The sequence below is a fragment of the Palaemon carinicauda genome, chromosome 29 (genome assembly GCF_036898095.1).
Source record: "Palaemon carinicauda isolate YSFRI2023 chromosome 29, ASM3689809v2, whole genome shotgun sequence".
Taxonomy (NCBI): domain Eukaryota; kingdom Metazoa; phylum Arthropoda; class Malacostraca; order Decapoda; family Palaemonidae; genus Palaemon; species Palaemon carinicauda.
The window spans coordinates 69,781,701-69,796,045 of record NC_090753.1 but is presented as its reverse complement, the minus strand read 5'-3'; the positions used below and the strand labels follow the sequence as shown (position 1 = coordinate 69,796,045).

Here is a 14,345-nt window from a genome sequence, read left to right as displayed (position 1 = left end):
TGAGGTCTTCAATGTTCAAAAAAAAATAAAAGTTGCACTTTAGATTTTAAAATCTAACATATGAATGATTCCATGCAATAGCACTGAATGGCCTTCTTGGCCCTAGTGCTTGGGCTTTTGCCCTAAATACCATAAATCCATTCAAAATATGCACAAAATGCTTATAGGATACAAACAAAATCTAAAATTATATTATGCAGTATGTAATGCAATATATGAAAAAAATTAGAATATGTTATATTAAGAAATGTGAAGAAAGAAACATGTAAGAAATAGGCACGGGAATGAGCCGAGCATTAATTTTTGTTCTGGTGTCATCTTCTCCGTGGCAAAAGAAAAAAAAAAACCACTCATATGATGTTATAAACCTAGCTCAAGTGTTAATTTATGTCAATTTCATGTACTGTAGTTGATTGAGTCACTAATGTACATATCAGTTCCATTCAATTTTGTAACCAGATAAGGAGGGTCTAAATGGAATAACGTGTTGTGAGATATTGACTATGCCATCATACAGGATTACACAAGGATAGTACAGGATATTGGTTGGAACAGGCTAAAAGGGATACCACAGACATGGTCACTACTAAATTGGTACGGATATTATTCAATTGGAAAGCAAGTGAATACAAGCTCTTGTGCTCATTATTTTTTTTTTTTCCTGAACCTATAAGCTCGAGAAGATAACAGACAATGCATCAGACAAGCCTGGAAATACTGGTAAAAAATCTGAAAGATTAGTAGGGTGATGATGGGTTGCAGTGACGTGAAGATGAAAACAGGTTCAAGTGAAATTTCATTTTGAAAAAGATTGTTTTCAAGAAGAAAGTTATGGAAAGTGAATGCAAGTTGATGTAGAGATGCAAGATGTTTTAGGGTTTTAAGATAATGATAGGTTTATATGAGAAAGACAAGTGAGGTGAAGCTGGATACAGGTGCCCTGAAGCTAAAAACAGGCAGATGTTCAAGTGAAAACAGTTACAGAAGATGAAAAATAGATTATGCAGACTTGAATGAATGATATTATTAACATGAAAGATGTACACCTTTATGAAACATTAAGCAAATACAGGGTACATACAAGATAAATTCAAACAGCCGATGTCACGTATTTGTAAGACAACGTCAGAGAGAGAGAGAGAATATCTAATAAGGTAATAGTATTGTACTGTATAAATTGTAATTTGATTCAGCTATAGTATGAGAGTGAATTAATATCTTTAGAATTTTAATTCCGTATTAGTCTGAAAATTGCATGCTGCAGATATTCAAGTCCTAGTTCTGCTGCAGGATTGTCAAATTTTGAGCAAAGAAATGAGTAAAGAAAGAAGTATATTGAAAAATGCAATGAAATGCATGAGGAATATGAATGAAAGTGAGAGTAAATGATGATACATCGTCTTAAAATCATAAAAGGCTACAATCAATACAAGGTGCTGTAAAGGTTGCCACACATATGCTATCTACCATGGCACTTCCCTCCCCCTGGTTTTGGGAGGTAGCCAACATCCAAAAGAAACCAAAGGGGATTTTTCCTCATCGTTCCTCCTTTCCTGAAGAGGGACTCAGCCGAGTTTGGTTGGTACAGCCCACCCTCCCCTATCTTCCACCACAAATGAAGCTTCATATGCTGACTCCCCAGGGGTAGTGCCGCTACTCGGTCAAGGTGACATGAGGTAGCAGCAGGGCCTATAGAAACTGCGTCACAATTGCTCGCCATCCATTTCTATTCCTACCACGCTCTTTTACTTCTCTCACATCTATCTTCCAATCCTTTAGGGCTTTCTTCACTCCATCTACCCACCCAAACCTTGGCCTTCCTTTTGCACATCTCCCATCAACTCCCGCAGTTATTACTGTATCTTCTTAAGTTATTAAATCCTTCCTCACACCAGTTCTCACCCTTAATACTTCGTTCCTTATTCTATTCAATCGAGATACACCTGCCATACTCCTCAGACACTTGTTCACAACACATATCTATTAGTCTCTCACCACTCTCATTTTCACCTGTACACCATACTTCCCAATGACACCTTCTACCTCTCCAGCACCATCTCTGGCATTTAAGTTTGCCCACACATCTACCAAGTCCTTATACATACCTAGTTAACTCATTCCAAAATCCATTTTGCTCTTCACTTTTCTCACAACCTGGCCCATACGCACTAACAAAAGCCAAACATTCCTTACCCAACTTCACCTTTAACCACAATAATGTAGATGATGACACCTTCCATTCCACTACTTTACCTGTCATCCATTCACTCAACAATAAAGCCACACCCTACGTTACTCTTCCCAAATTTATTCTCTGACATTTAACCTCCCACTTCACCAATATCACCTCACCCTTCCCTTTTATCTTTGTCTTGTCTGTCTTGCATAAGGATAATACATTTTTCATTTTTATTCAAAAACATACTTCTAATCTCACATCTTTTACTGTTCATCGTACTACATCTACAAACATTCAGACACCCTGAAACAGGAGTGCAGGGAGCAGTCATTCTCCTCTCAGTCCCATCCTCACAAAAGCTACTTAAACATTTAAGAAAAAAAATGAGACTGGCCAAACATCTGCACACCTGACACCCACTTTGATGCCAGGATGAGGTTAGTTAAAAGACGTACAAGAACAGTGGTCTTGTGTTTGTCTGTTGCCCTTTCAGAAAAGTTATAAAAGATCCACAAGGAAGTACAGTATCTATAACATGTCTACTGTATCACCCTAAGCTCTAGGCTAACAAGAATGTCAAGAATGTCCAAGTGACAAACATCTTCGGGTATGTGTGGATTAAGTTTACTGAAATCTACTCTATGTTATCTGAAACATTTCAACATTGCCACAGGTGAACTTGCTTTTTGGTTGACGGGTGTGGGTTTCCAGACCACTTATCAGTGTTAGAACCAAGCATCTGCAATGGCCTGGATGAAGGGAAGAGACAAAGCAAAAGGAAGGATTCAATAGGAATCCAATTATAAAGAAAAGGATTTGAGGGAGACCGATCACAGTGGGAGCGACTAAAGGTCAGACCTCAAGGTTGCTCGAAGGGGGTTGACCTCAGGTTTGCTGAAAGGGGTTACGTAAATTTGTGGGTTTCTTAGGTGGGGAAGATGGGAAAGGAAAAGCCAACAGCAAACACAAGGTGGGAATGAGGAAGTGGACATGGGCAGGTCATACCTGTGGGCGAGGAATAGCTTTAAGCGGTTTCTTTGAGCCCATTTTCTTCATGGCGGCGTAGTATTTCTTTTGGTCGTCTGTCATGAACATCTCGAGCGATCCTCCTGCGTGGATATCATAAGACACAATGCACTAGCTTATTTAAAAATACATTTATTTAAAGACTTGCTCCTCAGTATATTATACCAGATGCCAATATGCAAAGGTACTCCCATGTTACACCATCCTAGATGATAATTTATGAAGATAGCGTTTTACACCTAAGATGATAGTATGTTAAGCTAAGCCTCAGTTATACCATTCCAGACAATAGTATGCTAAAGGACTTCCAAGCTATATCCATCTACAATTATTATACACAAAATATTAGTACTAGAATACCATTTGCTCCTTCAAAGTTTAAAATATTAACAAGCTTATGTTACCATGCAAAACAAAAATACTAAATATATATGCTTTCAGAAAAGTAAAGGTACATAAATTTGGTAAATATAAGCCGAATGTCTGAAGTTAACTGCAACTATAAAACAATTCTTTTTAGATAAAACTTTTGCAATTTGAGTTAAGACGCCATCATTTTTGACAGATAGAAGCCCATCATGGAGCATTTGTGGCCATATAAACTATATCACTCCATCTTAAGGTTCCTTGGTGAAAACACTGAATGGTGTAACAGATTTACCTAGAAGTAAAGGCTTGTGGTAGTATAAAGTTATTAATCCAATAAAAACCTACCCAAAGAAAATAAAAATGGGAATGCTTGTATTTGCAATCTACTAATGATTAGTTAACGTGAGTGGTATCCAAACAAATTTAATGGCTATAATAAATTTCTCAGTTTAAGGCTTAATTTTTAATCTGTGGAAGCAAAGCATACGGATGATTATGCTCCGTTGACTAGAATTTCTTCCTAAAATGCTAGAGATACTAAATTTGACCTCTGAATGAACTAGTTTAAAATAACACCACTGAATTCGTGTATATTCAATCTCCCATCATTTTGCTTATCGGATTACCATACATTACTCTTCCTAAAGACGATTAACGCCAGGATACTTATCTTTTTCTTTTGCTCATTGAAGTTGTCAATGATGACACCAATGAAGAGATTCAATGTGAAGAAAGACCCAAAGATGATGAAAAAGACGAAGTACAGATACATATAAATGTTGATCTCCCTTATTGGTTGTATGTCAATCTGAAAGGCAAGAAAGTGCAAAGAACATCATTACGATTAATGAGGGTATCTTCACTTTTAAAGAGGAAGATAACCAGGTGTAATAGTCGATAAATTATTATATTTCATGGAAAGGATTAAGAATGAGAGAAAAAATTCTGAAGTATGGGAAGAATTACAAAAAGGAAGATAACTATAACAAAACAGAATATTCAAGTTTAGGGAAGATTAAAGTAAGTCTACACCATGAAGTGTACACAAAATTACGCAAGTTATGGGCCACATTTGGTACCCTTCTTTAACATATGGTCATAATCTGGTGGGTGAACCATGAACTATTGTAAGTAGGACAAATTGCTATTTCATAAATATCCTTACTACTGTACTAAAGATTTATGACAAAGGTATGGTGACTAATATTATCAGAGAACTAATTGATTAGGGTCTCATAAGGAATGACCTCTACAAATGAACCCACAGGAGAAATGCCTAAGGCATATTCCCCCTCCCCCCACACATACATCTCTGGAGTCAATGGCATCATTCATGATCTGAATCCAACCCTTCCAAGTGGCCACTTGGAAGAGGGCGAGGTATGCCATTCCTACATGATCGAAGTGTACTTCCGCGTTCTCCCAACTCAGGTTCGCTGATGTGCACGCATCTTTATTGGGTATCTCTTCGGCGTCCAATCTGATGCCCTCTTCATTCATGCACTGGAAAAGAAGATCAAACTTAGGGTTTTTGCTTGAAATAAAGAAATCGCAGAAATCTTAGCCCAATTACCATACTCTATTGTATTTGTGCTGTGAATAAAAACAAATGCTTCATGGAGGAGTAAACATCCATCTTTACATTTCAGTAAAAAAATATATGATTCAACATATATAATATATGTTTCTTTACTTTGAAATAAATAAATTGTGTGAGGATTTCATAAATTCCTCATTTTTTTTTTCTAAACTAAAGGAGTACAGCAAAGGTTTCAATAAACCACAGACTTCTTTCTTGAACACATGAAGATGAACTCGGTGGCCAATCTGAATGCTGGTTGCGTTTTGAAATGATCACCTCTGGCGAAAGTTATCAAAGATTGTTTTCAAACAGGCTTTTCCTTACCTTGTGATATTTTCCATTGAAAAGCTGCACGCCCATGATAGCAAAGATGAGCCAGAAGATGAGGCACACGAGTAACACATTTACGATGGATGGAATAGCTCCTACCAAGGCGTTCACTACAACCTGTTGGGTTTAAGAAAGGGGTTAAAACATTTCATACCATCCTCAATTTTCAGTTAGAGGGTTAATGCCATTATGATACCGCTAACGTCAAAGTTACTAAATGGTTTGAAAAGAACTGTAACACCATTAACCTTTTATTGTTAATACTGTTGGTATTGATGAATGTATTACACGTTTCTAACATTAAATACCAGTGGATTATCTAAAAGGCTTATTTCCATACTTTTTGTTATAAAATATATTCCTTTTGAGGAGGACTAGTACTTTAATCTGGTCATCTTGAAAATAAATAACGGCTAGAATGTCTCATCAGGCTGTTAACAAATCCAAATGGATTATGCTGACGAATATTGTGATCTAACCTAATCAAAATAATCTAGAGTTTAAATATAAGTACTGGACTGTAATGTAATGAGTAGCCATTCCTTGATAAGTTTTAAAAGAGTAAATTACTTATCACTATTGTATTTTCATCTGCAGAAATAATTAAAAGACACAGGGCACCTTTCAGGTGAGATAGTGTTTAATGTTTTTTTACGATTGCCTTAACTTTGATAGATATTAACTGGATTTTACAAAAATACAGTACTCTAGATTATTCGAGAGATTGATACATAAAGAGCTTTATTGATATTGTTTGAAGTATAGAATATTATACCACATGAAATTTGACTTCAATGCTAAAGTCAACATATTTGAAATTAGTAGCAACCAAACTAGTGTGTTTTAAATATTCTCAGAGTCCATATAACATATATAATTCATATAAGCCTATTAATTAGATATACTACAATACATGAGTTTATGAAATAAATGAAATAAGCTTTATTTATTTACTAAGAAATAATCACCAAATAACTTTCTTCCAAATTATTATTGCGAGAATGAATACTAATGCTTAGGAATAACATGCTCTTACGGTTGTTGGGGGACAGTACGTGAAACTACACATCCCTTTTACCCCCGGGGTATTTGGAAATTTCCAACCCTTAACCCCCAGGGGGTTATTTTTTTTTCCAAGCACATTTTGCAGTATATTTTTTTTAAATTGCTCTAACAGCCTTAATTTTTGTCATAGAGAGGTCAGGTTGGTCTCATTCTCTTGGAAAATGCATGAATTTTCTCAAAAAATTATCAAAAAATATGAAAAACTAATTTTTATAGCATTTTTTTGCAAGGACGTACCTGTACGTCCATGGTGGTAAAGGGATGGCTTTTGTGAAACGTACCAGTACGTCCTTTGGGGGTAAAAGGGTTAATCCGTGGTCGGCGGTTGGGTAAGCAAAACTGGTACAAAAACAACCAAATAAGAGGTCGAGTGCAGAAGGTGAAATCGAAGCAGTACAAAGATAAAAGAAGAAATTCATTACAGTATACAATGCAAGCTGAAGAATAAAGCAAAATGTCAATATAATATAAAGTGACATAATGGTTTTACGTAAATTGCAGGGTCGTGCAAGATGGCTTTATTGCTCATGCAAGAAATTATCAGATTCCAGAGAAGAAATAAGCTGTGTAGTTATTGAAAAAAAGTATGATGGACTTCTTTAGTTGGTTAATAGGAAGTTGAGCATCTCAAATGTCATGTTTGCAAATGCAGAGAAAAATACTTCATAAACTTACGAATATCAAATTTCATTCCAACTAAGAATGCACTACCTAAGGAATTTTAATTTCTCATTGATATAAAGAATAATTTGAGTTGTTACGGGCAACAATACTCGATAAAATCGACATACTGTAAGTGTAGTATGTTGCTGATAACTAGAAATGGAAAACCTTTTTTTTTTTTTTTTTCAAGGAAAATGTGTGTAACTGTAAGAACTGCATATTAGAGATATATTTTATTTATATAAAGTATAGTGTACCATTATGCAGTTCAGATAAGTTCAGATAGGTAATGCCAGTTTGCAGTTGTGAATAAAATAATCTTGCAGTCCAAGTAAGGGTGACATAATTTGGCAATTTGGATAAATGTGACAGTCTTACAAAGATGAGGTTAATGTGAAACAACCTGGCAGTTTTAGTGAATGATAATTAAACTGTACGGCCCAATGTGACAAAATTTGACAGTTCTGAATGAATGTGATATCACTAATAATTATAAAGATTGAGTGAATATGATATAATTTGTCCTTACAAGTGAATATGGTGATTAAATGGACTATATCTATCTTCATGCTCATTATATGGGATAGTGCCCATGCAGACTTACTATCAGTGCGCATGCGTCATGACCTGAAGGGTCGACTAAAATACAGTATTCTCTTTTCTTATTCAATGACTGCGCATATCGCCTTGATTAGTATGAAAAGGTTTGTGGAACTGGAAGCCCATGAATCTGTTTGGATTTCTGATCACAGTGTTCTGCCCAGAAAAGGAAAGATAATTCCTTATAACTTCTGCTTACCCTAAAGGGGGAAGATGAGGTTCTTTCATTTAATCTATAAGCTGAAGGCAAGATCTAAAGTGCCTTATAGGAATTTTTTTCCAGCACCTCATAAGGAAGAGGAAAGATTTCCTTTACCTCACAGATAATTAAGCTCCTTTACCCTTAAGAGTAAAAAGCAACAGCATCTGGTAGATTCCACGCAATCCGTCTTTCCAAACAGAATCTCACAAGGGCTCAGAGCAGAGGGGCTCCTCCAGCCACGCTGTCACAGTCCTTTTTATTCTTAAACTTATCTGGTAATAAGAATCTTCTTGGGTATTGAGCAGCGCAGCTGAGGAAAGAGCTTTCTGCCTGATACAGTAGCAGGAATCAATCATGCGCCGTGCAGCTGCTAATTCTGATATTAGGCTGCTGCTGCTCTGAGGGCAGCACTTACCCTCATGCCCTGCATACGGGACATAGCCCTCAGGGGACGCAGCGCGCGAAGCGTTCGCATCGTTTTGAACGCCTGAATTTTGCCTGCTCCAGCCAGGGTTGCCACAAGGTTAATCAAGGACACCTGGAAATCAGAGCCCATACGAGTTACACAGAGGAACAGAAGGAAGAGGAAAAAAGAAGAATGAGGAAGTAGTAGATGCCTGCTACAGAAGTTATACTTAGTAAAAATTAAGACAAAGGGCATTTTTGGCACAGCTGCAGTAGCACCAACGTCCAACATCACATAACTACAGGGAGAGAAAAAGACATTGGTTAAACATAGTCACACACTTGTCGGCTGCTCGCTCACATGTGGCACACTCAGTACATTTAGCAGGATCCAAGATAGGAAACTTGGCATAATCATAGTGATAGCCTAAAGTTAATGGGATTCAACCATGGAAAGGAAGGACGCATGACTAGTATAATACTGAGGTTTGGAAAAGACCATGGAAATGATAAGCGGTAAGAGGATTTCATGGACAAATAAACAACTGAGGATAATGATGGTGTAGTCAGGAAACAATGAAAAACTTCTGCTACACAGTTCAATGAACACAGAGTCACACACATATGCACACACATACACAGTACAGTTTAGGGACAGGGCAAGGATGAGACTCTCTTCCTTTGTTTTACCCTATACTTTCTTCCCGTTTTACAGGTCATGGTGGCAGCGTAATGTAGACAGTTGCAATAGTGATGAAGACCATCGGGGTAACAAGAGGGATTGGGTTATGGAAAAAAATGGCAAGGAGTTTCAAGGATAACGGAGAGCTATACAAGAACATCACTATCCAGATATGCTGAGGCAACTCTAAAACCACAGCGATGGCCAGCAGCTTCAAGTAGAGAGAGAGAGAGAGAGCCCTCCGGAAGTTACTACTTACTCTCATTCCCTCCCATCTTGAGACAGCTCTTAATGGTCTCAAGGCACGCAATGTCCGCATCGATCTGAAGGCTGGTATGTCGTCAGCACCAGCCCAAATGGCCGCCAGGTTAATCAGAGAGACCTACAAGACCAATTTAGCAAAGTACAGTGACCAGACTCAAAACACTGACACAGGCTGAAGAGTCCCCCTAAACTTGAGTACTTGTACTTACACAAAGATGTAATCCACTTACATCTCAAACATTTTGATGTGTGAAGTTGTAATAACACTTAAACCATAAGACTGAGCATATGCTCTTGCATTTCTACAGTACATAGATGTGATATCTAACTCATTCAAACATTCACCAATTCTAGCTTATTAGGAGGCGTAAACAGGAAAAAACAAATATTGATATGGATTACCAAAGCATACACTCAAATCAAGTATAATTTTTCTTCAATGTGAATGAGCACTTGAAACCATTATGGCTTACATTTTTTTCCCACAATTATACCTTTCACATCACGAGATAAGACTCTTTCATTAAATGAACTCATGGCCATCCACTCTAAATAAAAATAAACACAAATCAAATACCTCAGAGAAAGGGACCTTTGATGCCAGATGATGCAAAGAGGACCTGTTCCTATATCTAAAATAATTACTTCTGAAAGGGTAAATTATGAACATACAACAGGATATATCTGGAAATGACTCGTCAATCAGAAACATAGTAGTAAACACATTTACCTGGTCTGTCCATTGTCACACACGAAGGTGGGCTCACCAAGTAAGATCTTCATAGGTTCTACTGTAGGAATTTTAACTTTCTGGATATATTACATCCCTCCAAAACTTGACTCATATAATATACAATATAATGAATATGAAAAATAAAATATCAATTACCATGCATGTATTACATATAACTTAGGATGGAATTATATCTTCATATTAATTTTTAAACAAATTTCTTCTATCAAATAACTCTCCCATTCGTATCAATTAGTGACAAATGGACAGGCTGTGTTGTCCAAAATCAAGTGAAGTATGTTTATAGAATAAGAGTGCTAAACAGTACTTCACAATAATATGCACTTATATATAGCAAGTTGAAAGATATTTCACACACAAATATAATGAATATTTTTTTGGGTATCCTTGTAAGACTTATCCTGAAATTATTGAAAATAGTCACAAGAAATTTGGTTTTGACTAAACTATATCACAATTCAAAACCACCTTTGAAGAACCTGTCCCAAATTCTTTGATGAAAGATTTATCAATAACTTAAACAGGGTCTCTGAAATAAGCAAATCTTAGACCAAATGACAAAGAAAATAAGTAAATCTTAGACCAAATGACAAAGAAAATAAGCAAATCTTAGACCAAATGACAAAGAAAATAAGTAAATCTTAGACCAAATGACAAAGAAGTCTTCTAACAATATTTATTCAGTCTTAGGATTTTGAACTTGTGTCAAAATATCAATAACGAACAGTCGCGAATGAATGACTATGCCATAACTACCGGCTAACCAGAAGGTAAATATAAAGAGTAATGGTAACTGAAAACAGAAACACCTACCATGACAATGAGAAAGTCGAGCCAACACCAAGCGTTGGTGAAGTACTTGGCAAATCCAAGGGCCACCCACTTGATCAACATCTCAATGAAGAATATTACAGTGAAGATCCTATCCATATAGTACAGGACATCTTGAAGTACAGGTCGAGTCTTTAGGTAAACGTCTTCCAAGGCCAAGGCCATGGAGGACAAAAGAATCATAGTGATGACAGCCGTCTCAAAATACTTGTTCTCAATCAGTTGGTAGGTTTTCAATCTCAAGTGACCCCAGCCTTGCCAGAATGGAGAATCAGGATCACCCTGGAAAAGAAGGGGGAATTGAGTCATACCTCAAAGACATATTTTATACCCAGGGATTTTTAATAAGCGACATCTAATAAGTCTGTGAACCACATTTTTTTTAACAAGCTTTGACAATGTGTCACTTCACAAAATGTCGGATACAAACTTTTAGATAACATGAGCTAATAAGCATTTTTCTCAAGATACTCTAAAACCATAAAGTTTCAAATCAATTAATTGAATACATTTGAAGACATTAGTGAAGTTATGTAGAATACAGGAATTTCAAGTATTTTGAAATAGGAGAACTTTAATCAGGATTTTTCAAAACAAGCCTATTGCAGAATTGATGGTTAGCAAAAACAGCAAATAATTATGTCATATCACATCTTATAGGGAGGGCAAAGGTCTATTCTATGTGATTCCATCTCAAATTTTGAAATAGAATTAACCGAGTCTAAAAATATATGACAGGATATATCTCAGAAATTAAAATGATATCCATTACACAAAAATATCCATTACATCTATGAAACAATGTATTTTTTAACATTCTTTTGAAATTGTATAAAAAAAGGCATGTGGCTAAAGGATTCTCACCCGAAGCCAGGGGCACTTGACATAGCAAGCTTCCTTGAAGCAGTCTGATGGGAAGTCCAGGATAATTTCACTTCCAGTGTCCATCATTGGCGGCCTTTGTGTACCATCATCCAGGAGCTCCTCCTCGCCACTTGATCCCTGGAAATCTGGAAGGAAAATTGGAAACTTTAGTGCATCAGGTTAGGGACTTTGGAGAACTTGAGAACATATTTAATGAGTAAAACTTGCGTGAGCCACTGTGGAGAGGCGTGTGGGTGATGTGGACATCAACGTTTTTGAGCTTTGGCGGCAAAACTAAGAAAAAAAAATATATGAAGAGTGGGTTATGAGGGCAGAGAGGGCCTATAGATCTTTCAGGAGGTGAGGAAGGAGAAGAATAACGTGGAGGGGGAAGGAAGGGGTGTCGGAAGAAAAGGGGCAAGAGGAGGAAGAGGACTCGTCCCCATCTGCTCGCTGCCAACATGCGAATAATTTACTGTATTTACTAGTTGTATAATATGGTGGCCAGACAAGCAGACTAGGGTGTCAGCCTCCTGGGAACGAGAGGTGACAACATAATCGCCGGATTCTTGTTCCTTCATGGGTGTGGGCAGCCAGTCACAGGGACCAGAGGCTGAAAAGACAAGATGAATGGAAAAAAGCAAAAGGTCAGCATTAGCGGAAGCACAAAATCACCAAGCTCACAGTGAGGCGGCAGTGTCAGCAGTAGCGGCGGGAACATTAGCAATGGGTTAAAAGTGCATATGAAAATATCCGAGCTCATGGGAAGAAGAAAAAATAAAAGAACAACTCTCTTGTGCACGTAAGGCCTATTGAAAACGAACTTTTCCCGTTTTCTATGTATAAGTAGTCTCCCAGAAAGCTGACTAAGCACCTTTTTTCAATTTTTGCTACTTTTTTGTTTTATTTCAGCAGTGATAGATAATTTTGTTTATTATGTTTCCCTGTCCACACATTATTCTATAATTATTTGACATTCAGTATCATTCTTATTCATGAGTGAAACTTCCAAATAATAGATTTTGTTAATATAATTGTTAAAATATTAGCAATAATAATATTCTTCATGAGTCTTGGATAAGCTAATAATAAGATTTTACTTTTATTTTGAATTTTCATTCAGATTTCAATAAAGAAACTAATAAGATAATTTACTGGTCATAAAATTAAGTCATACAGGAACGATCTTTAAGTGAAATGTAAACATCTCACAATATATTCACTATTGATACAACACCAACATAATTTCAGCAGGACAAACTCATAACATAATTTCAATGACCTATCTCCTTTGGGTTCATTTTTATTGAGGCATTTCATATAAATCCTATATCAATATAGTCGAAGTAAGCATATACAAATTTAAAGTATCATTAATTAAAAAATCTATAATTCCTTACATATTCTAATTAAAATATCTTAACATTACCACAAACGCTTGCCTAATTTAATGTGCGTTATAGCTAACTCAAATGATTACTGGCACCTACCATCATTTAAATTACACTAGAATTGATTAATTTGACACACCCAATCCTTTAAACTGACCACAAACTATAGTCAATTCTTTTTAGTGAGGCAGCTTTGCAATGACTCGCAGCGGTGCCCTTTCAGCTCGGAAAAGTTTCCTGATCACTGATTGGTTGGACAAGATAATTCTAACCAATCAGCGATCAGGAAAATTTTCCGAGCTAAAAGGGCAAGTTTCCTGATCGCTGATTGGTTGGATAAGATAATTCTAACCAATCAGCGATCAGGAAAATTTTCCGAGCTAAAAGGGCACCGCTGCGAGTCTGTGCAAATGCGCCTCGTTAAGAGAACTTGACTATAGAATCAACGTAATCAGGTTCTTTCTAATTCTAGTAAAAACATTATATAAAGACATGGATTTTAAGGCATATCTTCCTTGAGTAAAGACTAATGCACTTATGTAGTTGAATACATGAGTTCATGGCACACCTCTCTCCAAAGGAGTGCACCCTGTCACACCCTTACTTCCTAGCTAGTAATCAAACAGATGGAGTAGTAAGAGATGGCAGAGGTGGTGGGCGGGATTACACATAGGAATCCTCCGCGCAGTAAGGGTGTGAATGGGTGAACTTCCTCAGAGGGAGGTGTAACAGGCATCGCTGTTTCCAACATTATGTCCCAAACTATTTTTATATCGGCTTAATTAAACGGCTCCATTACTTTCCAATCGTATTTCATAGAAAACTCAAATTTCATAATTGCACACAGTTGACCCTGAAGGGGCCCCAACCAATAACCCCCCCCCCCCCCGCCCCCCACCTAAAAAAAGAGAAAAAGTTTTTGCACAAGAGAAGTAAATGGATCTTTAAAGTGAAGAGATAAAAGAAAAAAAAGAAAACTTGGCATTTCACAGGACAGACCATATCCCTGAACTATGTGACCTCAGGAATGCCATATCCTTCAATGGAAGCAGGAATACACTGCTCTCTTAACCATATCTGAGGCTGGTTATCAGCACTGGATATTGCTGATGACTGAACGAGGAGTGTATTAACTGAA

General features: G+C 36.8%; 1 protein-coding gene across 1 annotated transcript in view; it reads right to left on the bottom strand.

The window, feature by feature from the left end:
- Nucleotides 1-14,345, bottom strand: part of LOC137622233 (sodium channel protein para-like) — a 118,104-nt gene that overhangs the window by 14,722 nt on the left and 89,037 nt on the right. The window contains 7 exon segments of the mRNA XM_068352727.1: nucleotides 3,185-3,292; nucleotides 4,245-4,382; nucleotides 4,883-5,077; nucleotides 5,481-5,603; nucleotides 8,432-8,554; nucleotides 10,935-11,234; nucleotides 11,817-11,962. Coding sequence (XP_068208828.1) covers nucleotides 3,185-3,292; nucleotides 4,245-4,382; nucleotides 4,883-5,077; nucleotides 5,481-5,603; nucleotides 8,432-8,554; nucleotides 10,935-11,234; nucleotides 11,817-11,962 — 1,133 coding nt within the window.